At 37.2% G+C, this 22217-nt stretch overlaps 2 protein-coding genes across 3 annotated transcripts in view; one reads left to right on the plus strand and one right to left on the minus strand.

Annotated features, from left to right (window-relative positions):
- Positions 1-14617, minus strand: part of sbno2b (strawberry notch homolog 2b) — a 53270-nt gene extending 38653 nt beyond the window's left edge. The window contains exons 1-2 of one of the 2 annotated variants that reach the window (XM_067396113.1): positions 14425-14617; positions 116-298 (exon numbers count right to left, since the gene is read on the minus strand). In XM_067396113.1, the coding sequence (XP_067252214.1) occupies positions 116-217 (102 nt within the window). In that variant the 5' untranslated portion in view covers positions 218-298; positions 14425-14617. The remainder of the gene's footprint in view (positions 1-115; positions 299-14424) is intronic. The other variant, XM_067396114.1, reaches the window with a different exon arrangement.
- A 3991-nt stretch (positions 14618-18608) lies between these two features.
- Positions 18609-19334, plus strand: LOC137028113 (uncharacterized). The gene has a single exon (XM_067396872.1). It carries the CDS (start codon positions 18609-18611, stop codon positions 19332-19334), a length of 726 nt encoding a protein of 241 aa, XP_067252973.1.
- Positions 19335-22217: the final 2883 nt, after the last annotated feature.

Genomic DNA, 22217 nt, shown 5'->3' on the forward strand with positions numbered 1-22217 from the left:
CCAGGCTGGTAACCAAAAGGTTGAAGGTTCGAACCTAGGTCATGTTAGTGATTGGTGCGACCACTTTCACACACTTACACATGTTGCTAAATGAAAGAGAGCTAATCTGAGTTACCATAGGGGGGGGCAGGACGAACGCCCCGGCATCCAGCTGAGGTCCGTCTGAATGTGAGAAGCTGTGCCCGTCCATAGCAGGCGGAATGGAGAGCGATGGCATCAGACTGCAGTCTCATACATGACGGCCGAAGCCCACACTGTATAAATCTAAGCGATCCGGTCAAAGTCTTCCCACCATGACCTGAGTACAGAAACACAGGAGACACGGCACATCCATAACGGTGGAAAAACAAGTTGGTGACCATAACGAATCAGTTATGCTGTCAGTGTAAAGACTCTCAACAGGAAGAAAGACTAAAACGACACAAACAGTCATCTGGAACAACACTAGGGTGTATAAATAATGACAGAATTGTTATTATAATTATAACATAAAATAATTCATTCCTGCTATGCAAACCCTCTGAATAAATCTATTATCATCAACTAAAGGAGCGTAAAGGTTCACACCACAACCTTTATGAAGGCTTTCATTGATGAAGGCTTTCATTGATGAAGGCTTTCATTGACTATGCGACCTTGTGTGCCGGCTCTTATCTACAAAAGGATAATATTTAAGTAGAGTTCCTTGTGAACATACAAAATTGAGACATGGAGCAGCTCAAATTAAGAGAACAAACATCTTGGAATCACATAAAGGGACAACAAATGAAATGCAAGGGAAATTCTCAGAAGCCTGAAGAACAAAACAACTTGTGTTTCTTGTTAGGAAGTTGATAATATGCCAGTGAATAGTCAAAAGGCAACAATAAACAAGCTGATATAGTTATTTTTATGTTATATCTGATAACCGATAGGCCTAAATGGCTAATATTAAAATTAAACAAAAAAATGAATTTAGGCATCACAACATTATTATATACAGTCTAGAAAAAGGATATTCATTTTGAGTACCATTACTATTATCATTATTATCATTTCTATTATTATCATTACATTTAACAGTGTTAAAAAATGATCAGTTTTCAAAGATTAAATTTAAGTGGACATTAAGGAACGGTCACAATAGTCAAATTTCGGCAAAATTTCACATGCAATAAAAGTCCATTGTCTATTGAGCGATGTATGATGCACCACTCACACAGAAGTCACTTGCAAACCAAGCAGCTTTCTCTTGGTCAGTGTTTGGTCAGATTGCATGACCAACTAAATGACCGAATCTCGCCCATGAAAAATGTGCAGAACAACAGTAAAAGGGACCACACATTTAGATGAAGGAAATGGTAATAGTAATAATATTATTTAATTTTATTGGTTAATATTATTTTTTCCTTCCTGCACAGCCTTGATTATGTCAGTTGAAAAGAAAAGTTGCAAAAAGTCTAAGATTATGAATACAATAAGTTTTTCTCTAATAATGTGCACTGATAAATCATGCATAATGAGACCAGGGACATCTATTATGAAAGTAAACAAGATTATTTTGATTTCATGTTGTCTTTAAAAACACTCCGAGGTTACATCCATATTTTGTACGCCATCGAATGCCTGGGCAGTAAATGCATCCCAGTAGGAGGAGGTGTCCATCTATCTAGCCCCCTGCCACAAAGGACAATCAATACTGATTACTATTGAGCTCCCAAATGTCCTCTTCCAGTAAAACACCATTATCTTTACTGGAAGACAAGGGGGGAAAAAAAGATGAGAAAGCACCCAGGATAGATATTTTCAAGGAACAAACCGTACACTTGGTTAATTTGAAATAACATTCCAGAAAATAAAAAAAAAATAAAAATAAAAAAAAACACACATAAAAGGTCTATTGAAGGAAACAAACTGGGAAGTTGTATTCAAAGAGAAGGAAGCCAAAACTCCATTTTAAACTTGACATTTGATATTATGTATCTTGTTGCACTGTAAATGAACTAATCAGTAGGCTATATTTGGACATATTCCCTGTTTTACCTTTTACTTGAACATCTCATAATTTTTTGAGTTTTCTTTCTATTTCCTTTGCTCCATCCCACTGCTATTCTCAAGGAATGTTTATGTATTTGTTTACAATTTGTTTCAAATGTATAAAAATAAAGTGTAAAAAAATAATCTTGAAGAATTCTGAGAACTATTACTATAAATAACCTTTTTAAAAATAGGTTTGAAGATAAAGTCGACATTAAAATAGGTTTGAAGATAAAGTCGACATTATCTAAGTAGAATTGCTGTGTTGGGACTGATCATGTTGCAAACCTGTTGCATCTAAATGCATTGTATTTCAATAAAAGGATTTATTATTTAGGAGGATTCATTATTTACTAAAAACAGGATGAAAATCAGCACTGGCAGAGACAAGGAGGGGGAATTCCTTCAAACAAGAAAGAAAATCCTTTGGTTTGGCTTTCAAAACCAACCAAGCAAAAATAACTGAAGTTTAAAGGATTAGTTCACATCAGAATTAAAATTTCCTGATAATTTACTCACCCCCATGTTTATCTTTTTCTTTCTACCGTCAAAAAGAAATTAAGGTTTTTGAAGAAAACATTGCAGGATTTTACTCCATATACTGGACTTCAATGGTTACCAAATTGAAGGTTGAAGATCCAAATTACAGTTTCAAAGGGCTCTACACAATCCCAGCCGAGAAATAAGGGTCTTATCTAGTGAAATGATCTGTCATTTCCCAAAAAAAAAAAAAAAAATTATGTACTTTTTAACCACAAATGCTCATCTTGCACTGCACCACGCATTACATTCCAATGTAATCACATTGGAAAGGTCACGCGTGACGTAGGCGGAAGTACCGAGCAAGTGTTACAAAGCGAACGTGCAAAGTCAAACGCCCTTTACAAAAAAAGGTAAAATGATGTCGGACAGTTGTGAAGTTGGAGGAGAAAATGAGATGGAGTTTTTAGCCCTACCATAGTACTCCCGCCTACGTCACTCGTGACCTTTCTAACATGACTACGTAATGCGTGGCGCATCGCAGAGCAGTGCAAGACGAGCATTTGTGGTTAAAAAAAAAAAAAAATATATATATATATATATATATATATATATATATATATATATATATATATATATATATAAAAAATCACTTTTTTTTTCTAAATTACCAATCATTTCACTAGATAATACCCTTATTCCTTGGCTGGGATTGTGCAGAATCCTTTGAAGGTGCACTGAAACTGAAATTTGAACCTTCAACCCGTTAGTAGCCGTTAAAGTCCACTATATGTTTATATGCATTTCCCAAAACTTCTTTTCGCCTGAAGAAAGAAAGACATAGGATGACATGGTAAATTATCAGGAAATTTTAATTCTGAAGTGAACTAATCCTTTAAGGTCTGGACAAAAAGTTCCTGTCTGATAGTCACATTAGAGGCTTGCAGATGGTGTGAATTTCGAAAGCTAAGGAGATTATTTCGTGACCTCAGCGCATGAGACTGTTGCCACAGCATGGTGCCTGAGGCGCATGGCCTGATGGATGCCTCACGCGGTTCCTCTAATCTTCTCTGATCTCTCACAATGGGATCTCTCGTCTTTCAGGGAATGGAAAGAAAAGGAAACATACATAATGTAAGGGAAAAAAAGTCCTCAGGCTTGCGGTGTGGCATGGATCACAATCAGGGGTTCCCCATGTTTTCATCAAGAGTTAGTTAAGGTCACCGCTCACATTCTGATGTGTCACAGTGAGCCGGAGCGCGTGGAAGTCATCCAGGAACGTGTGACTCCAGTAATCCAGCTCTGTCGCTCATCCTCGTGAGCTTTCACAAGGGAAAAGCTCCAGATTTTGTCAGCTCAAGGTTCCCCGATGTTCTTGGATCAATGAACCTCTTATGTTCTGATGAGTGAAATTAAGAAGGGAGGAAATCGTTCTGTAACAGTTTATGCATATAATCAAGTCAGGAGGGATTGTGATTTAAAGGTTTAGTTCACCCAAAAATGAAAATTCTGTCATTAATTATTCACTCTCATGTCGTTCCAAACCCTTAAGACTTTCGTTCATCTTCAGAACGCAAATGAAGATCTTTCTGATGAAATCTGAGAGCTTTCTGTCCCTCCATAGACAGAAATGCAACTGAAACTTTGACGCATCAAAAAGTTCATAAAGAGATCGTAAAACTAATTTTAGCTTTTCCGTTTGAGCTTACAGAAAAGGTTTGTTCTCGCATGATAAGCAGGTTTGGTTGAGCTGATTAATGTTTGTATGTGAAAACCTAAATTCAATCTGTTCATCATAAAAAATTATCAACTCTCTTCAGAAAATTTGGACTAATTCATATGGATTAGTTTTATGATCTCTTTATGAACTTTTTGAAGCGTCAAAGTGGTAGTTGCGTGGCTGTCAATGGAGGGACAGAAATCTCTCAGATTTCATCAAAAAGATCTTCATTTGTGTTTCAAAGATGAATGAAAATCATACCGTGTGTTCACACCGAGCTCCGGTGCCGGCGCCGGTGTGAACACACATTTACAGGTTTGGAAGGACATTTAATTGTTGACAGAATTTTCATTTTTGGGTGAACTAACCCTTTAACATTGATTTAGAGGAGGTGAGCAAACATGGCACAGTTTTTGTTTTCTGTTTGCTTTATGTGGTCCGATGCCAAAACTGAGATGCATCGTGTGTCCTCGTTTGCTCTTTGTCTCAGTCCTTCATCTCTGGGTAAAGGTCTTGTTGGGTGACTACACTAGGAAGAGCCAAATGAGTGTGTTATCTGGCCACAGAGACCGACTTCAACGGGTCTCACATGACAGGCTAGGAAAGCCGAGCTTGCGAGGGCAGACGATCCCAGGAGATAGAGGAAAATCATGCTGACACTTGTTTGGAAACAGTTGAAGCTAATGCAATTACAGAAACAAACTAAGCATGCTAAATGCGGCCAAACGTGTTTGCAATGGCAAAGCCAGACACATTGATTAAGAGATTAAATATTCAAGAGGGGAAAAAGTTACTCTACTAGTGCCATCACATTCAAAATGCTGCAAGATTAATGGGGTATTTGGGCTAAAAAAATTGTTTTGTTTAATTAAGCTCCCCCATCTAGGGGTGCATGTTGTTCTAAATTCCAGCCAATACTGATAAGCCGATAACTTAATCAAATTACTTAAAGTGAGTAGAATGTCTGTTAGGGGACCATAAAAATAAATTGTTGCCAGATAATATCCAGACAGTCTACCAAAACTCTAATGACTGGTAGTTGACATGTAGTTGCAAAGTTAGTAGAATGTCTAAAGTGGACTATCAAAATACTTTACTTTTAATTTATTTAAACAGAATAGTATAACCACTAAAAAGTAAAATGAAATGTTTTAAATTCTATAAGCTAATTTAGGCATCACAACATAGAAAAATGGATATTCATTTTAAAAATTGGCCAAACATTACATTTAACAATGTTATTAAATTTTTAGTTTTTAAAGATTAAGCTTGAGTGAGTGTTAGATAATTGCAAAAGTAATCTAAATGTATAAATAGGAAAAAATAACAATACATTAAAAAAAAAAAAAATGAATTCATTTAAAAAAGATAACTGATACGACACTGACATGCACTACCATTCAAATGTTTGGGGACTGTAGCTTTTTTTTTAATTAATATTTTTATTTAGGAAGCTGCATTAATTTGCATGAATTTTTATTTTTTTTTTATTAATCACAGTTTCCGAAAAAATATTAAGCAGCACAACTGTTTTCAACATTTATAATAATAATAATAAGGAAAGTTTCTTGAGCAGCAGATCAGCATATTAGAATGATTTCTGAAGAATCATGTGACACTGAAGACTGGAGTAATGATGCTGAAAATTCAGCTTTGATCACAGAAATAAATTGCATTTTAAAATACAGCTATGGAAATAATTAAGATTAATTAATCTTAATTTTTTCCATAGCTGTATATTCAAATAGAAAACTGTTATTTTAAATTGTAATAATATTTCACAATATTACTGTTTTACTGTATTTTTGATCAAATAAATGCAGCCTTGGTGAGAATAAGAGACTTCTCTGACTCCAAACTTTTGATTGGTACGAGTATTGAGGCACAGTGTTTATACTCTTTGGTGAAATTAACCTTGAAATGTTTTAGCTTTGTTATTTAAAGCCAGGATTGAAGAAAGTATTTTAACACTGGACATTTAATTCTAGTGGTAAAAATTAAAGCAGTCAAAAAAGACATTCAAAGTGAAACTGAACATGAATGAATGGCTAGATTGTTCCAGAGTTCTGTGAATAATCTAAACAGCTGAAGGCAAATGGTAACCCATGGCAGTAATAATACTCAAAATGACTCATTCAGAAGAAAACTACACTACTTAAGGTGTATTTCTATATTCCTACCCAGCTTATAGCTTTGTATAATCGTGATTACAGGCAATATTGTCTATCTGGGTGGGACATTTACTATTATCAAGCATCAGCAGAATGAATTTTAAGTCATTGTGAGTCATACCAGGCTTTCATTTCATTGAAGAAGAGAGCCATCTCAGAAGTTTACCGATGTCATTCAAAAGCTACAATCAATGGAGGCTATTCAAAGCTAAACCACGTTAAAAGGGATATGCGTAGTTGGTGGCTTTATGAAGTCTTTTTCCAAAAGACTTAATGATTCATTTTGTTCAGCACATCAGCAACATTAAGCTAAATAATACATGATTGAAAATAAGAAGAAATGTGGTGTTGAAAATGAGAGCAAATTGGAGCCACGTCTAGTAGTAAATCTTCCAATATTAGCGAAGCTAATATATATATAATTACTGGATTTGTCCAAATGTGATGTTTATGGCATCATGCACCAATAAAAATGGTCATGGAAACTCAAGCCACAAACTCATGTTAATGTTAATTTATGTTTTACCTGTTTTTATTATTTGAATTAATATAAACATGAATAAAATTTCTTGGGGAAGATCTGGAGGATAATATCGACATTTAAAAAAAAAAAACTGGACGCATTTTCCAGCGAACTTTTAAAGGACATTTGCAAAACCAAGAAAAAAAAAAACTGAACTTGTTCCCAGGGAATGTTCAGAGAACATCAGCATTTAACCAAAATAAATAAATAAATAAATAAAAATAATCTTGGTTATGCAGATACCAAATGCTCCATGGAGAAAAGATAAAACATTCTTAAAACATTAAATTAAAAAATAAATAAATAAATAAATGAACTGGACACATTCCTTGGGGAACGTTTGGAGGACATTTTCATAACCAAGAAAAAAAAAACTTTCTTATAAAAAAACAACAACTACAGAATGGAATGATGCGGCACTATTTTAATGAGCTTCTAAGTTGTTTATAAAAAAAAAAAAAACAGACAACAAACCGATAGTCAAAACTGTGTTTTACAATATTAAATATTAGTTATATGGATTTATTAGTGACAAAAGACCACTCGTGAAAACCAAGACAAGGTAATAAACATTCAGAAGCTGATCAACAACACTGGGCTCTTAGAATCTCTCATGGTTCTAACAAATGGCATGTTCCTCTGAATATGCATTTAGATATGCTTAAAATAAACCTATGGGGACACAAACGCATGCTGCCTTTTGTTCCTCTCACTGGTCTATCCGCCGTCTTACTGTCAGTTGCCGCCCTCTTCCAGCACAACTCTGACCCAGTTGCAGAGGGTGACGCCTTCCCAATCCCCTCCAAACCCGAGCGACTCCGGTCAACTGAGGGCCTTCATTTCTGCCTGGGGTCACGAAACCAACACTGAACCGCACTTCTGCTGATCCGACTAAATGACAGAGCAAAGGCTGCATCCAGCAAAACAAGCCACACGCACGCTCCTGGGATGCCGTCAAAACCAAGAACAGCCCTAATTTGCATCCAAAGGAAAAAAGCATTACATAATATTACATAAACTGTAAAAAGAGACCCAAGGAAAGCTAATAAAGATATTTAGAGGGCAGAAATTCAGGGATGGATAACTACGATACCACTGACTTCATCCTCAAACTATTTGTTCAAGAAGAAAATGCAATTGCATTGGTGAAGTGATCTTGTACAGGAAAACAAGGGCTTTTTCACAGAGAAACTGATTGAGCGGCTAGCTATGGGAAAACTGGGGGTGGACAAACCACCACAAGATTTTGAAGTCACTCTTCCTGACCTCAGAACAACTCTAAAAATCCCTTTTTCACTTACAAACAATAACATCATAAGCATTAAACAACATTAGCTACATTTACATGGACACCTTTTGTTTCAATCAGAATCAAATCATTCCGAACATAGTGTTTACATGAAAGCTAAATAAGTGATCGGGTTGATAAGCTTCAAATCATATGTGACCAGTCACGGAAAGTAGGGACACAAGTCGGTTCTGGGGCATTTTGAGTTATTCACAGATTCTGAAAAAAAATCCTGCAAAATGCGCCGGCGTGTTACCCGACTCCAGAGAGGTAATGTCTTATTATGCCGCTTTCATCGTCGCTCACATCGTCTTCAGAATCAGTGAGCGCTTGTTCATAAGCATCCGGCTTGTCGAAGAAGTACTTCAAAACATTTTCGGTGTAACGGCCACGGTTCTTCATTGAATTCTGATATCAGCTAGAGCCGGCCAGAGCGCTGCATAATAAGTAGCCACGCTTCCCAGTATGGAAATACACACAGACATGACACGCCCCTACTGCGTGCTAGAATCTCCGAAAAACAAGCCGATTTCAACCTCAAAATGTACGCTTTTAAATATACCAATACTGCTATCTCAAACACGGAAAGGCTTCTTCATGATCTCAACTAACAGATTCTGCAAAAAAACGAAAATCACCAATTTTGAAAAAAAATGCTTCTTTCTCATTTTGCTCGAAAGTTGTGCTGCTGACTTGTGTCCCTGGTTTCCGTGACGGGTCACATATTTGATCTTTTGACATGCGCTTAATGCATGAATATTTGGGGTGAAACAATATATTGTGTCACAATATATCGCAATACAAAAATGCAACAATATGTAACATGGATAGTGACATCTGAATTGTACTGAATGTGTCTGTGAAGTTTCAGCTCAAAATACCCCATAGATTTTTTTTAAATAATTTTTTTAATTGCTTATTTTGGGGCATCATTATAAATGAGCCGATTCAGGGCTACTGGCCCTTTACTTCTCATGCTCCACGCCCACGGAGCTCGCGCTTGCCTTGAACAGTGCATAAACAAAGTTCACACAGCTAATATAACCTTCAAATGGATCTTTACAAAGTGTTCGTCATGCATGTGGCATGCATGTGTCGGATTATGTGAGTATTGTATACTGTTATATTGTTTACATTTGATTCTTAATGAATTTGAGGCTATGCTCTGTGGCTAACGGCTAATACTACACTGCTGGAGAGATTTATAAAGAATGAAGTTGTGTTTATGAATTATACAGACTGCAAGTGTTTAAAAATTAAAATAGCGATGGCTCTCGTCTCCGTGAATACAGTAAGAAACGATGGTAACTTTAACCACATATAACAGAACATTAGCAACATGCTAACGAAACATGCTATACAAAAGGAACCTGAATTAGAAAAGATTTAAACTACCTCTTACAATCCAAATGAAATTTCAATCGGTAATCAACAGATGTTACGACTGAAGACCATGAAGACGTCACATCTAGTTCTGCTGTGGTGTACGTGCTCTGAATTACACTATCAGAGTTAAACATTCCTTGAGTGCACATTCCATAGGCACAATCTGCGCTCAGTAGAGGAACAGTCACCAGCGCTTCAACTGCAATCTACAGCAGGGGAACCGTTTGAAACAAACCAGGATGCAGGGTTATTATAGTTATCTAAAACTATTAAAAACACTTCTGTTAAATGAAATAAAGCTGAAATAAAATTAAATATAAATATTAGTGGAAAAATTTAAAGGGTTAGTTGGTTCATCCAAAAAACTCACACTCATGTCGTCCCACACCCGTAAGACTTTGGTTCACCTTCGGAACACAAATTAAGATCTTTTTGATCATAGGCGGAGTTTCACATTTGTGTTTGGGGGGCACCTACCAGCAGAACGGGCCGAGACGTATCAAAGGATTAAGGGAATAAATAAAAGTAAAAACGGTAAAAGAAGTTCTACTGCAGTTGTGAAGTAATCAATTGAAACTATTTGCAAATAATATTTTGTTTTAAAATATGCACACGTATGTCAAAAACGCAAAAAGTTTCTTGTCTTGTCACATTCAATTATGAGTTACATGAATCAAATATAAATTACCATATTTTACATTAAAACAGTGGCATTGCTTAAAAAGTTGAGTTGCTTGCATCCCTGGATATTAGGCCACTGTCGGTCGTTCAGCATTACTCTTGTAAAACAGTTAAATATTAATGTTTAGCTGCTACTTTTCTCATGGTTTAATTAGCCATCTCACTCATTTTGACATTGACGAGCACTGTTAGACAGTTAAACAGAGCAACCTAAAAACTTTTAAAACTTTTTGTCATCCAAATAACATATAGAGCTGCACATAATGGAGTGCAGAGCAGCATCAAGAAGATCAAATATTACGGGACAATTTGGACATTTCTAATTTTTGGGAAGACTTGTCCCTCTAAATGTCTGTGGTGGCTATATATCTAGGTTATACTCTACATTTCATACAATTATATGTATCATATCTTGTACATTTAAAATTTATAATGAATGACTGCTATACAAAAGAGTAAAAAGCACATCTTAGGCCTACATAATGCAGAGGAAGCCACCTCTTTTCCAAGTTGCGTAGATGTTGATATGTGGAAGCATCAAAGTTAGAGCCCTCTCTCCTTTTGGCTGTGGGTTTATTTAAAAAAAAAAAAAAAAAAAAAAAAAAAAAAAAAAAAACCATGAATAAATATCCATTTAGTTTAGTTACCCTGCTATTTAGAATAAGCCACAACTAACGGGAACAGAACGAGAAGAGAGTCCTCTCACGTAACGCGATCTGATTCAGAGTTGGAAGAGAATGGGTTTGGTTTTTTATTATGGAATTTAAAAATGATTTAGCCCTCATCCTACACACTATTATAATAGGATAAAACAAATAAAAATTAGAAAATTTGAATTCTATCATTCATTTTTATTGAATATCTCCCACAAAACCATAAATGGCTCTGGTCTAGGGGGGCAGTGCAACCTGGCACCCCCCAAACTCCGCCCATGTTTTTGATGATCTCTTACACCATGTCTACACCAGACGCGACCATTGTCGAGTCGCATTGTGCCACAGAACATGACAAACCGACCATTGCAGAGCACTTGACTACGTCAAAAACAGAACGGGGAATCCGTTTACTCAATGTCAGAAATTTGCTGTGTTGCTTCATGCCGCATCCAGTGTAGACAATATCACTGATTATAACAGGTTCTATTGTCTTTTGACGCGTCATGCTGTGCTGCTCGCATTCGATGTAAACACAGTGTGAGAGCTTTTTTTGATGCTTCAAAAAGTTCATAAAGAGATCGTAAAACTTATCTATATGAATAGGTGGTTTAGTCCAAATTTTCTGAAGAGACTCGATCGCTTTTTATGATGAACAGGTTGAATATAGGCTTTTACTCACATATAAACATTAATCAGGGAACATAAACAGAAGCTTAACTGAACCTGCTTGATGCGCGAGAGCAAATCTCACTGGTTGTTGTGGAAGCTCAAATGTTCTGTGTAACACACAAGAATAAACCTCATTGGTTCTTGCATATCAAGCAAACATGCTTGAGCTTCCATTTCCCACAACAGTAAAAAGTCTAAATTCAAACTTTTCATCATATAAAGTGATCATGTCTCTTCAGAAAATTTGGACTAAACCGCTCAATTCATATGGATTCATTTTACGATAACTTTGTGCACTTTTTGAAGCAACAGAAAGCTCTCAGATTTCATCAGAAAGACATTAATTTGTGTTTCGAAGATGAACGAATGACTTACGGGTTTGGAACGACATGAGGGTGAGTAATTAATGACAGAATTTTTGGTTGAACTAACCCTTTAAACTAAACCCATCCACTTATAGTGTTAGTCCTGCTCATTTGCAAGGTCCACTTCATCTGACTTATCTGCACACACATTGGATTTGGCACAAGTTTTTATGCCCTGGATGCCCTTTCTTGTCTCAACCCAGCCCCGAAAGTGCTGGAACACACTCACACACACTCCTACGGCCAATTTGGCATATCCAATCCACCTAACCTGCATGTCTTTGGACTGTGTGGAGGAAACCAGAGCACCTGGAGGAAACCCATGCTGACACATGCACCCATGGCACTTCTTCCTGACACTAATTCACACTTAATACATGAACTATTACCTAAATTCCAGAAACTTGAAATCTTGCATTGATGGGGTAATATTAATATACCAAGAACAGAAATTATGACATTACATTTGCAATATTTCTCACTGAAACGCATGAATGAGATTCAATAGGGGCCGAACAAGGAAAAACACTCAGCCAAGATAGCTAAACGGAAGCAGGAAGGGTTCATAGCCCGTGTCCCAGACTACTATCTTGAGTTAAATCGCTGCTAGAGAGATTTGTACCCTCCCTGTACTACACAGCAGAGCTTTGTGCACCAAACGACAAACTAGCTCTTTGAGCCAAAACTAACAAAGGAACAGCTAATAAATAACCAGTATCATGAACTGAAGTGCATTAAACTGTCACATTTTGATGGATAATTTGTACTATTTCTGGCTGCATAAATTATATGTAATTATTTTTAATCGCTAAACATTTATTTTTGTCTTCATTTTTACAAGATTACCATTTACATTTAGGCTAGATGCCACTGTCAAGGAGAAAACAACATTTTTTTTAATAAAATGAAAAACTACAGAAGATTTACCAGGTAATAATTAATCAGTCATACTGGATGACAAGCCTTTTCCTTTAAAAAAAGTATCAGTTTCATGTGATAATCATCTAATCTTGAACAATTAGTTCCACATAAGTAAAATTATAAGAATGTTATTTTTTAATTTGAATGTTATTTTTAGAGTTTAGTTGGCAATTTTTTAAAAATGTAATATACTTTAATTTTAAATAAAGATACATAAAAAAAAAAAACATAAAAAAAAAACCCAAATCTATAACAATTTCTTATTTGTCACTGACCAGGGTGCTTAAATGACATTAAAATCATGTCATAATACAAAAAAATCGAAATGATCCTAAAAAGGCTTCAGTTTAATTTTACATGTGATATTCTGTCTTTACAAAACAAAACATGGCCATAACTGCTTTTGTTTCCCTGTCTAGACCAAGTGATGTCAGCTTGCGTCATTGGTTGGAGAACAAGAGACTTCTAATTGAGCTTCTCTACACTCTGCTGGCAAAGAAAGAAGAGGGAGGTTTGCGTGACTTCTGCAGTTACACAATCCTGTGTACACCACTGTCATATCTGACCAAAAAGGCTGATAAGACCTGAATAAATAAAGGCATAAACACTATTATAACTCACTTCTCCAAAAAGTTTTACTGAGAACAAATGACAGGCACTGTGGTCCACCAAAACCATGATCATCCCTTCATCGCTTTTCCATGGAAGGGTTAGTTTTCATCAGAGCAATTCTGTGGAAATATTATGATTCCCAGTAATGACTGGCCAGTCAGAGAAGTGAAAGAGCTACAGTCAAATTTATGGTACAATTACGAAACACACAATATACCAACGATTTATTAGTGGTCTGGGAAAAATCACTTGGATACCAAACTAAACAACAAGTTGATATATTTACAGTACAATATGAGTTCAGACAAGCCCAGCTCTAGCCTGAAGGGTTTACACTCTTGGTTTCAATATCACTCATCCCTTATTAATAAACCTATTTCATCCACTAAATTAGAAATGTCACATTTATTACGTAGTGTATTAGAGATCCATTCAACACACTGAAGAGAAATATCAACTTTACGCAAAGACAGATAATTAACGTAACGTTACTCGAATGAAAACAGAAAGTTCAACTCCTAACAGAAACTTGTCACTTAAGAGTCGAAATTAATGGTCAACATAAAAACAAATAGTCATTTTACTTGTTTAAAACCTTTTAATTACATGTATTTACAATTTTTGTTTTGTTTTACTACGCAACACAACTAAATGAACTTATATTTGTCTCTCAAAACTTTTCTCGTCTAAGTGACTCTTTATAACATCACTTCAGACATCGAAACTAACCAAATGTTCGAACTAATACCTTTATAAATACACAAAGGCATAAAATAGCACAATACAGCACAAAAAATATATATTTAAACGTTAAATAATTTGACGTTTTCGTAACTGACAATCCAACTGCGCTACCTACACGCACTGCGCATGCGCCAGACAATACAGACACCGGCACACAAACAACTCTGTAACTCTGACTTAAGACTTGCTTACTTGAATAAAAGAAGCTCTCGAATATATTTCCCAGTTCTTCGCCCTCGTTAGATGCCTTGGGAGTGGTGAAAAAGAGAATGGCCCTGGGTTTGTGATGGGGTTTTTTCTCAGCTCGTCACACTTGAAGCCATGTTGAACTGAAAGCCGATACTTCCGCGGCTGCCCTTAATGACACGTCTGACTGGACGCGAGTCAACCCAACTAGTGTACAGAACGCGACGCGTCTGTCAGGACTCTAACGTCAACGCCCAGTGCAATGGCCAATCAAAGACGACGTGTTCGTTGCCGAGTGAAATGGTTCGTGGATTATGAAGCGAGGGTTCTACTGTCGCGTTTGCGTCGCGTCTCTCGCTGGCAGAGGTATTATTAACAAATGACGTATGAAATAACTAAATTGTCGTATTTTTGTCAGATAGTCCCGAAGAAGCATTATATGTCATTTTATGGTGTTTAAAAAAATGTTTGAGAGTGTTTCACTGTTTAGGTATCATTTCTTCGTTTGTTGCGAGCCCTGGTGGATACAGAGCTAAATTACAGTTTTTTTGTCTCATCATAGATCATATCATGTAACAACTTTATTACAATATTATAAATATTCAATGATATGGTACCAGTGTCTCCACAAACTGCATTATATGGGTCAAGATTCTATTCTATTCTATTCTATTCTATTTTTAAAATAAAAAAGTAGCCTATAGACCTGCGGTTATTAGGTGTTTCAAGAAATATGCTAGTTACATGATCAATCTCTGAAAATATTTACTTATTCAGCACACTGTAGACCAAATAATGTTGATTTATGACAAAATAAAAAAGGCACATTTGGCTTGATTATTCTCGCACTGTGTAAATTGGCGAATTCAGGTAAATTGGGAGCGGTCATTTCAATTAGCCTGAATAAACCCTATGTATCTGACTTTAAATTTCTCATAATGTGATACAATCACACCTCTTTTTCATACACAAAGAGAGAACTATTCTGTGCATAATAGTGAATAAATGTAACTGTATATATTGTGTTTGTTGCTAGTTGCCCCTAGCTGTGATTGCCGCCGGCATCATTTACACAATAACTTAACTGAAAAGGAAGTATTGTTTGGAATGTACACAGAAAAAGCAATGCTAATATTCTGGTAGTGCAAAGGAAAATGTCTCAAATAAAGTCTTTATATCATATCATTTTGGACCAAAATCTCTGAGGAATGTTTCCAGCACCTTGTTGAATCTGTGCCATGAAGAATCAAGGCAGTTCTGAAGGCAAAAGGGGGTCCAACTCGGTACTAGCAAGGTGAACTTAATAAAGTGTGTGTCTACAATTCAGTACTACACTATACTGTACTGTAATCTACTGGAATTACCTTTATGTTGCAAAACATAACTGTGAACATAAGTCTGCAGATAACCACTCCTGCGATACAGCCCATATATCCACCAGGGTGCACTGTAACCAAAGAGATGGACAAACACTTACAATTCAATCTATAAAAGTATATCTTGTTTTATTTATTTATTTATTTTTTTGAAGAAAAGTGAAAAGTTTGATTTTGACATGACATAAAGCAGTGATATCTAAGTGGGTGAGCTATATAACATAAATATAACATACATAATATGATAGGATGTTCAATTGTTATTCATGCATTTAAAATGTATTATGAAGAACAAATCAATGCATGAAACAGTAAGAATGTAAAAACTGGCATAAGCATATTAACTTTGATTGAGTTAAATAAAATTACAACAAACAATGTGATAACTTCCCCCCGCCTGACATTTATAAAAAGTTCAACGATTCAGTTAAAATCAAAATTAATTATTCAAAAATTGGACACAAAAATGATTCAAATTTGGGGTGTTTTGAGCTAGCAGGACAACACAACAGAAGGCTGAGGAAAGCCTGTCAGTGTCTTCTCTGCATTTCCAAGAGACCTCGTCTGCCAATTTTATTATTAATATATATTATTATTACATTATTATACTATTATATCATTGTACTATTCACTACCTACTATTTTTTTTTTTTTTTTTTTTGCTATTTTTTATTTTATTGACTATATTATTTTACAATTTTGTTAGCCTCATAGCATAATTGCCCAGATCATATTTCAAAGGCAGATATCATAATTTGGCCAAAAAATGACTTAGGCAATTATGCTATGAGGCTAACGATTTATGCTATATATACTATTTACTATTTTATTAATATATTACTACTATATTACACTCATACTCAATTGTATTTGTAGGCTATTAATACTGATAATAATAAAAATAATAATAATTAAAGCTGCAAGCAGCAATGAAAGGGCCCTCGCACCCAGGCTCACCACCACCCGTTGGCATCAGGAAAACAGGGAATAGTGGGCGACGTGCATGTAAGCAAGTGAATACAGGAGAATTATGGCAAAGTCATTTCAAAGTGCCCCACTTCCTGCTGCCAACAGGTGGCACTTTGACTGTAACTGAATATTGCCATGTAGATGCCTTCAGGCCAGGACTATTATAAAACATGTGAGTTTGGAGTTTGGAGCAGATCGGACATTGTATGCCTGAGTTAAAACAAATTCTTGTTTCTTGGAGTTTATTTGCATATATTAGCACTCAGCCAAGTGTTGCATGATTTCGTGTATTTGGTACTTCATGGCATGTGGAAATGTGTTTCTTGGAGTGAATTAAAGTGTAAAGCACCATTTCCTGTTGCCAGCAGGTGGCGCTATGACTAACTGAATATTGTCACGTAGATGTCTTTAGGCCAGACATGTGAAGTTTCACACATGTGAAGTTTGGGGCAGATTGGACACTGTATGCCTGAATTACAACAGCTTCCTCTTTCATGGCAAAACATTAGCCGCCACAGACACACCCTTCGACGAAAAACTTAAAATTTTAGCAATTTAACATGACTTAAGCCTTAAGATTAGACTGACAACATATGATGTTGAACTGGTTAAAGGTGCCCTCGAATTTCAAGCATGTTTAGGCCCTCAAAAATGCGATTCATTTCGGAGAAGAAGAAGAATTGGCCGAGCAATTACAATAGGGTCCTCACACCATCAGTGCTCGGGCCCTAATACCAGGCTAATATAGGCTATAGCTTATATTAATAATAATATGCTATAGAATGAAACTGCTACATACTGTATAGTGCACTATTACATCTGATGTTATATTAGTCGACACTTATATTTCATACAATTTATACTACTCTAGTTGTACTATAATCACCAGTTTTATAGACAAGGCTTAAGCTAGTCCTAGACTAAAATGCATGTTTGAGCCGTTTACCTTAAAGCAACTTGTGCTGACATATCCTAAAATATGACAGTGCCATTGATTTGTCTCAAGACACAACAGTGTATGTTTATAAAAGCTGCTTAAATATCCTAATTGAACTAAGGCCTAATCTTAAACCCTGAAACCAGTCCTGTCCATGAATCGACTTAAAGATTACCCTCATTTTGCTCAACAAGATTGAAAGATCAAGTCAGTAAAATAATCCAATCTAAGCATCACTACTGAGTACAAGTGGTTACACACAACACAACTCTATTTCGAGAGCTTATTTTATAGATAATCATTTGAATTGCAATCATTGTAATTATCATCCTCATTCTGATTTCAGAAAATAACTTTCTTGTTAATCTCACTGTCTCTCTCTGGTCGGTTGGTCTGGTAGTTTGGCCTGATCTTACTAGTGCAGAATTCTGTTTTCTTTTGGACACAGTCACAAGATAATAAAAGTTTAGTTTGAATATCAAATGAGGTATTACAACAAACATATATCAAAATGAGGTAATCTTTAAGTCGATTTATTAAATTGAGCATAGTTAAAATGTTATATTTTCAATCTTATTCTGGATTAGGAGACCATCCAAAGATAAATTATAAAAACTTTAATAATGAGTTTTTCATTTATTTGTCGCATGGCAGAAGCACAGTCCATGAAGGTTTGTCAATGTTCTAGAAGGACGTTAGAAGACAAGAATGTGATACAACCTGAAAAACTTTGAAAAAAAAAAAAAAAAAAAATAGTGTGCGTGGCGGAATTTGAGCTCCTCTTCCTTGTTTATGTCAAGATCAGCAAAACTGGAATTAATCACTTTCCCATTCCACGGTTTGAGTCTGTATAAATAAGAGTTAGTTTAACGAGTCGTCACATCTTTTGTCTTTCCTGTTCATTAAGGATGGCTCTAGTGCACAGCAATGTTCTACTTCAGGCGTTATCTAGCTTCACAGGTGTTGCCGTGAAGGCTTACACCAATTTGGAAAAGCCAGAGGGTGAAGAACTCACAAGTTTCCTACTCCAAGCCTCTACACCACTGGAAATTCTCAACACAGGTTCACGCAAGGAGCTATTTGTGAATATGGACAAATTCTGTGACCTAAAGTTTGATTATGATTGCACAAATGTAAAAGATGACACCACTTTTACACGTGGGAATGAACCATACATCCGCCCTTTTGGGTGGAAACGCATTGCTTTGAAAGTCCTGGATAAGTATCCCGATGGAAATGCCTGGTTGGGCACGGATGGATGGAGGAGTCACTCTGTGGATGGTGAGTGGCCTGTGTCCTATCATGGAACCAGCATGTTTAGTGCTAAGTCCATCATTGAATCCAACTACAAAGCAGGCTCTAGAGAGCGGTTTGGAAGAGGAATTTATTCCACTTCTGATAATAATGAGGCTGCTGAATACAGTGAGATATTTACATGTGAAGAAACTGGAAAGAGATACAAAGTTTTGTTGCAGAACAGAATCCATCCGAAAATGAGGAAAATGTGCAGCAGGCAGGAATCCGACTCAAACTATTGGCTGATTGGGATTCCTCTAGATACTAATCACGGAGAAGAAAAAGCGATTGTGGAGAACGCGATTCGGCCTTATGGAATTCTGCTGAAAGAGGTGTGAAGGACAACCATCTCATCAACTGAGGGGTTATGTGAACACTTACTGCTTGTGGGATCATGATTATTAAAAATGTCATTATTTCTGGTTATTTCTCTGTTAGACTTAATTACCTGGAAGGATTTGTGCTTCTTAAATTATGTGAGACATTGATTTTCTTTGTTTTTATGTTTATGTATGTTTTTAGTTTGTAGTCAGGAAATTCAGGGTGAGGTTTTGAACCCAAATATGAGAAGAGGGGCACACAATAGAGTTGTATTTGATTTTCACCCTCTAGATAAATAAAATGTATGTCTATATATGAATAGACTTACTAGTACATTTATAGACAATACTAAAAGTAATAAAACAGTGAAAATACCTCATGTGTCACATGTATCCTCTGTCTTGTGTTTTTGGTTCAGTCCTGGTGACCTAGTTTTTCCCCAGTCTGTCTAATTACTAACTTGCCTGTGTAACCCTCCTGTGGATATATATTAAATACTCCGTGTTTTGGAATTCTCCCTTGTCAAACCTTTCAGATGTGCTGTCATTCAAGAACAGGATAGAGGAGAAGAAAGCGTATTATTTGCATGGACACATTGGCCGCTTTGGACCTTTGCTGCGATAAGTAAACAAGTCCGCCATATTGCTCCAGGCAAGACTGCACAATGCAAGTAAATGGGGAGCTGCGGCTTTCCTGTACAAAAAGCGCAATAAAGTTTACATTTCTCAAATGATTTCAACAGTTTGTGATCTAGGTGTAGTACGTAAAAGGTTCTGTATCCAATTACTCAGAATCTCTGTTAGAACTTGAAAATTATTTCTTCTCAAGCATAGATTTGTTTTATTTTTCTTGGTTAACAAATGTGGAGACGTCCCTAATGTAATATAATTTAATGTAGGCTACTGTCACGAATACAGCTCCTCCGGTGCGTCCTCCGGACCACCGGAGGGAGCCCTCACCGGAATATTGACTCATACCCATCTGGACTCCATTTCCCATAGGCCCGCATTCCTGGGACTGATTACCCGACACCTGCACCATATCACATCACACTATTTAAGACGCACACACGCACACATCATTGAGAAGTCTTGATTTGCTGTTAGTGATCATTTCTGAGTGTTTATCTTGTGGACTGATATCTTGTTATGACCTGGACTGTTTATCTCTGCCGAACGTCTGCCGCCTACCCTTATTCCTGCCTGTGTACCGATTCTGTGCTGATTAGCCACCTGCCTTGAACTCTGCCTGTGACCCGTCTCTGATTCTCTGCTGCCAGCCCCGACCTCTTGCCTGTCCCTGTTTACGGTATTGTCTTGCCCCTGTCTGTATATCTCTGCCTTTTAAAAAAGCTGCAAATGGATCCACTCCCTCCTGACCCATCATTATAGAAGACTTCGCCAACCAGCAATCCAGCAGCTCTGGCCCAGATATCCACGGAATTAACCGCTCAAGCCAGTCAACTAGCCATGCATCATCACCAGCTTTCTCGCCTCGCTCACAGAGGAGTTGGTGAAAACGCTACAGGGCCTATGCCTCAATCCTCCTGAGGCCTCCATACCACCGACCGCTGCACCTGCCACATCGACACATTCCACTCTGGCCGCCTCGAATCCTCGACTGGCACTCCCCGAAAAGTTCGATGGCACACCAACCAAATGTAAGGGGTTCCTCCTTCAATGTTCTCTATATGTGAATCAACAACCGTCCATGTACCCCACAGCTATTAGCCTCATCTCATTTGTTTGTTCCCTGTTGACGGGCAAGGCGTTGGATTGGGCCACCTCCGTGTGTCGTGATGATGGTTTGGTGTTTCCCTCGTTTGCCAACTTCCTGCAACGCTTCAGAGAAGTGTTTGAACATACAGAGGGTGGTCAGAGTCTGGGTGATCAACTTCTCTCATTGACTCAAGGTAAAACTACTGCCGCTGAATACGCCCTTCAATTCCGCACGTTGGCAGCGAAAACCAACTGGATAGAAGATACCTTGAAACTGTTATTTTGTCGGGGTCTGTCAATGGATTTACAAGCGGAACTTGCATGCCGAGACGAGGGCAGCACCTTAAACTTTCACTGAACTGGCAATACACATTGATAATCTGCTACGCACACAGCGTCCTGGTCGAGCACCCGTCTACAGCAACACAGCCCCAGAACCCATGCAGCTCGGCTATACTCCTCTTCAGCCAGAGGAGGCCAGTTGCATTTATGCTTCTACCTCGGTCACACTGGTCACATCAAGAATAACTGCCCGATTCGTCCACCACCCTCAAACTCTAAAGCGGTGAGTCCTCTTCTACAACATAATTACTCATCTAACTGCCTTAAAATTCCCGTTCAACTCCTTGTTAATGATCAACGTATCACCACACACGCTCTCCTGGACTCCGGGGCGGCTGGAAATTTCATGTCAGACACTTTCATTAAAGAACACAACATTCCATTAAACGACTGTCATTCCTCATTAACAGTGGAGGCGTTAGATTGGAAGCCCATCGGAGAGGGGAAAATCGCACACATTACCACCGAACTCAAATTACAAGTTGGCATTCTTCACCGGGAGACTATCTGCTTTTATGTAATTCATGCACCTCAGAATCCCATCATCCTTGGTCTGCCTTGGCTTCGTTCACACAACCCTCAAGTGTCATGGAAGAAGGGAGAAATACTCCAATGGGACAAACATTGCCACAATCACTGTCTCCAATCAGTTATTCCGGTACCAATACAATCTGTGGGGATCCATGCAGAGAACCCTGAGAAACAGAATATCCCTGTCGAATACAGCCGATTTTGCAGTGACTTTTAGCAAAGAAAGGTCCACCTAACTCCCTCCTCACAGACCCGGCGACTGTGCCATCGATCTGTTACCTGGTGCAACACCCCCCAAGGGTCAAATTT

The sequence above is a fragment of the Chanodichthys erythropterus genome, chromosome 10 (assembly GCF_024489055.1).
Source record: "Chanodichthys erythropterus isolate Z2021 chromosome 10, ASM2448905v1, whole genome shotgun sequence".
Taxonomy (NCBI): Eukaryota; Metazoa; Chordata; class Actinopteri; order Cypriniformes; family Xenocyprididae; genus Chanodichthys; species Chanodichthys erythropterus.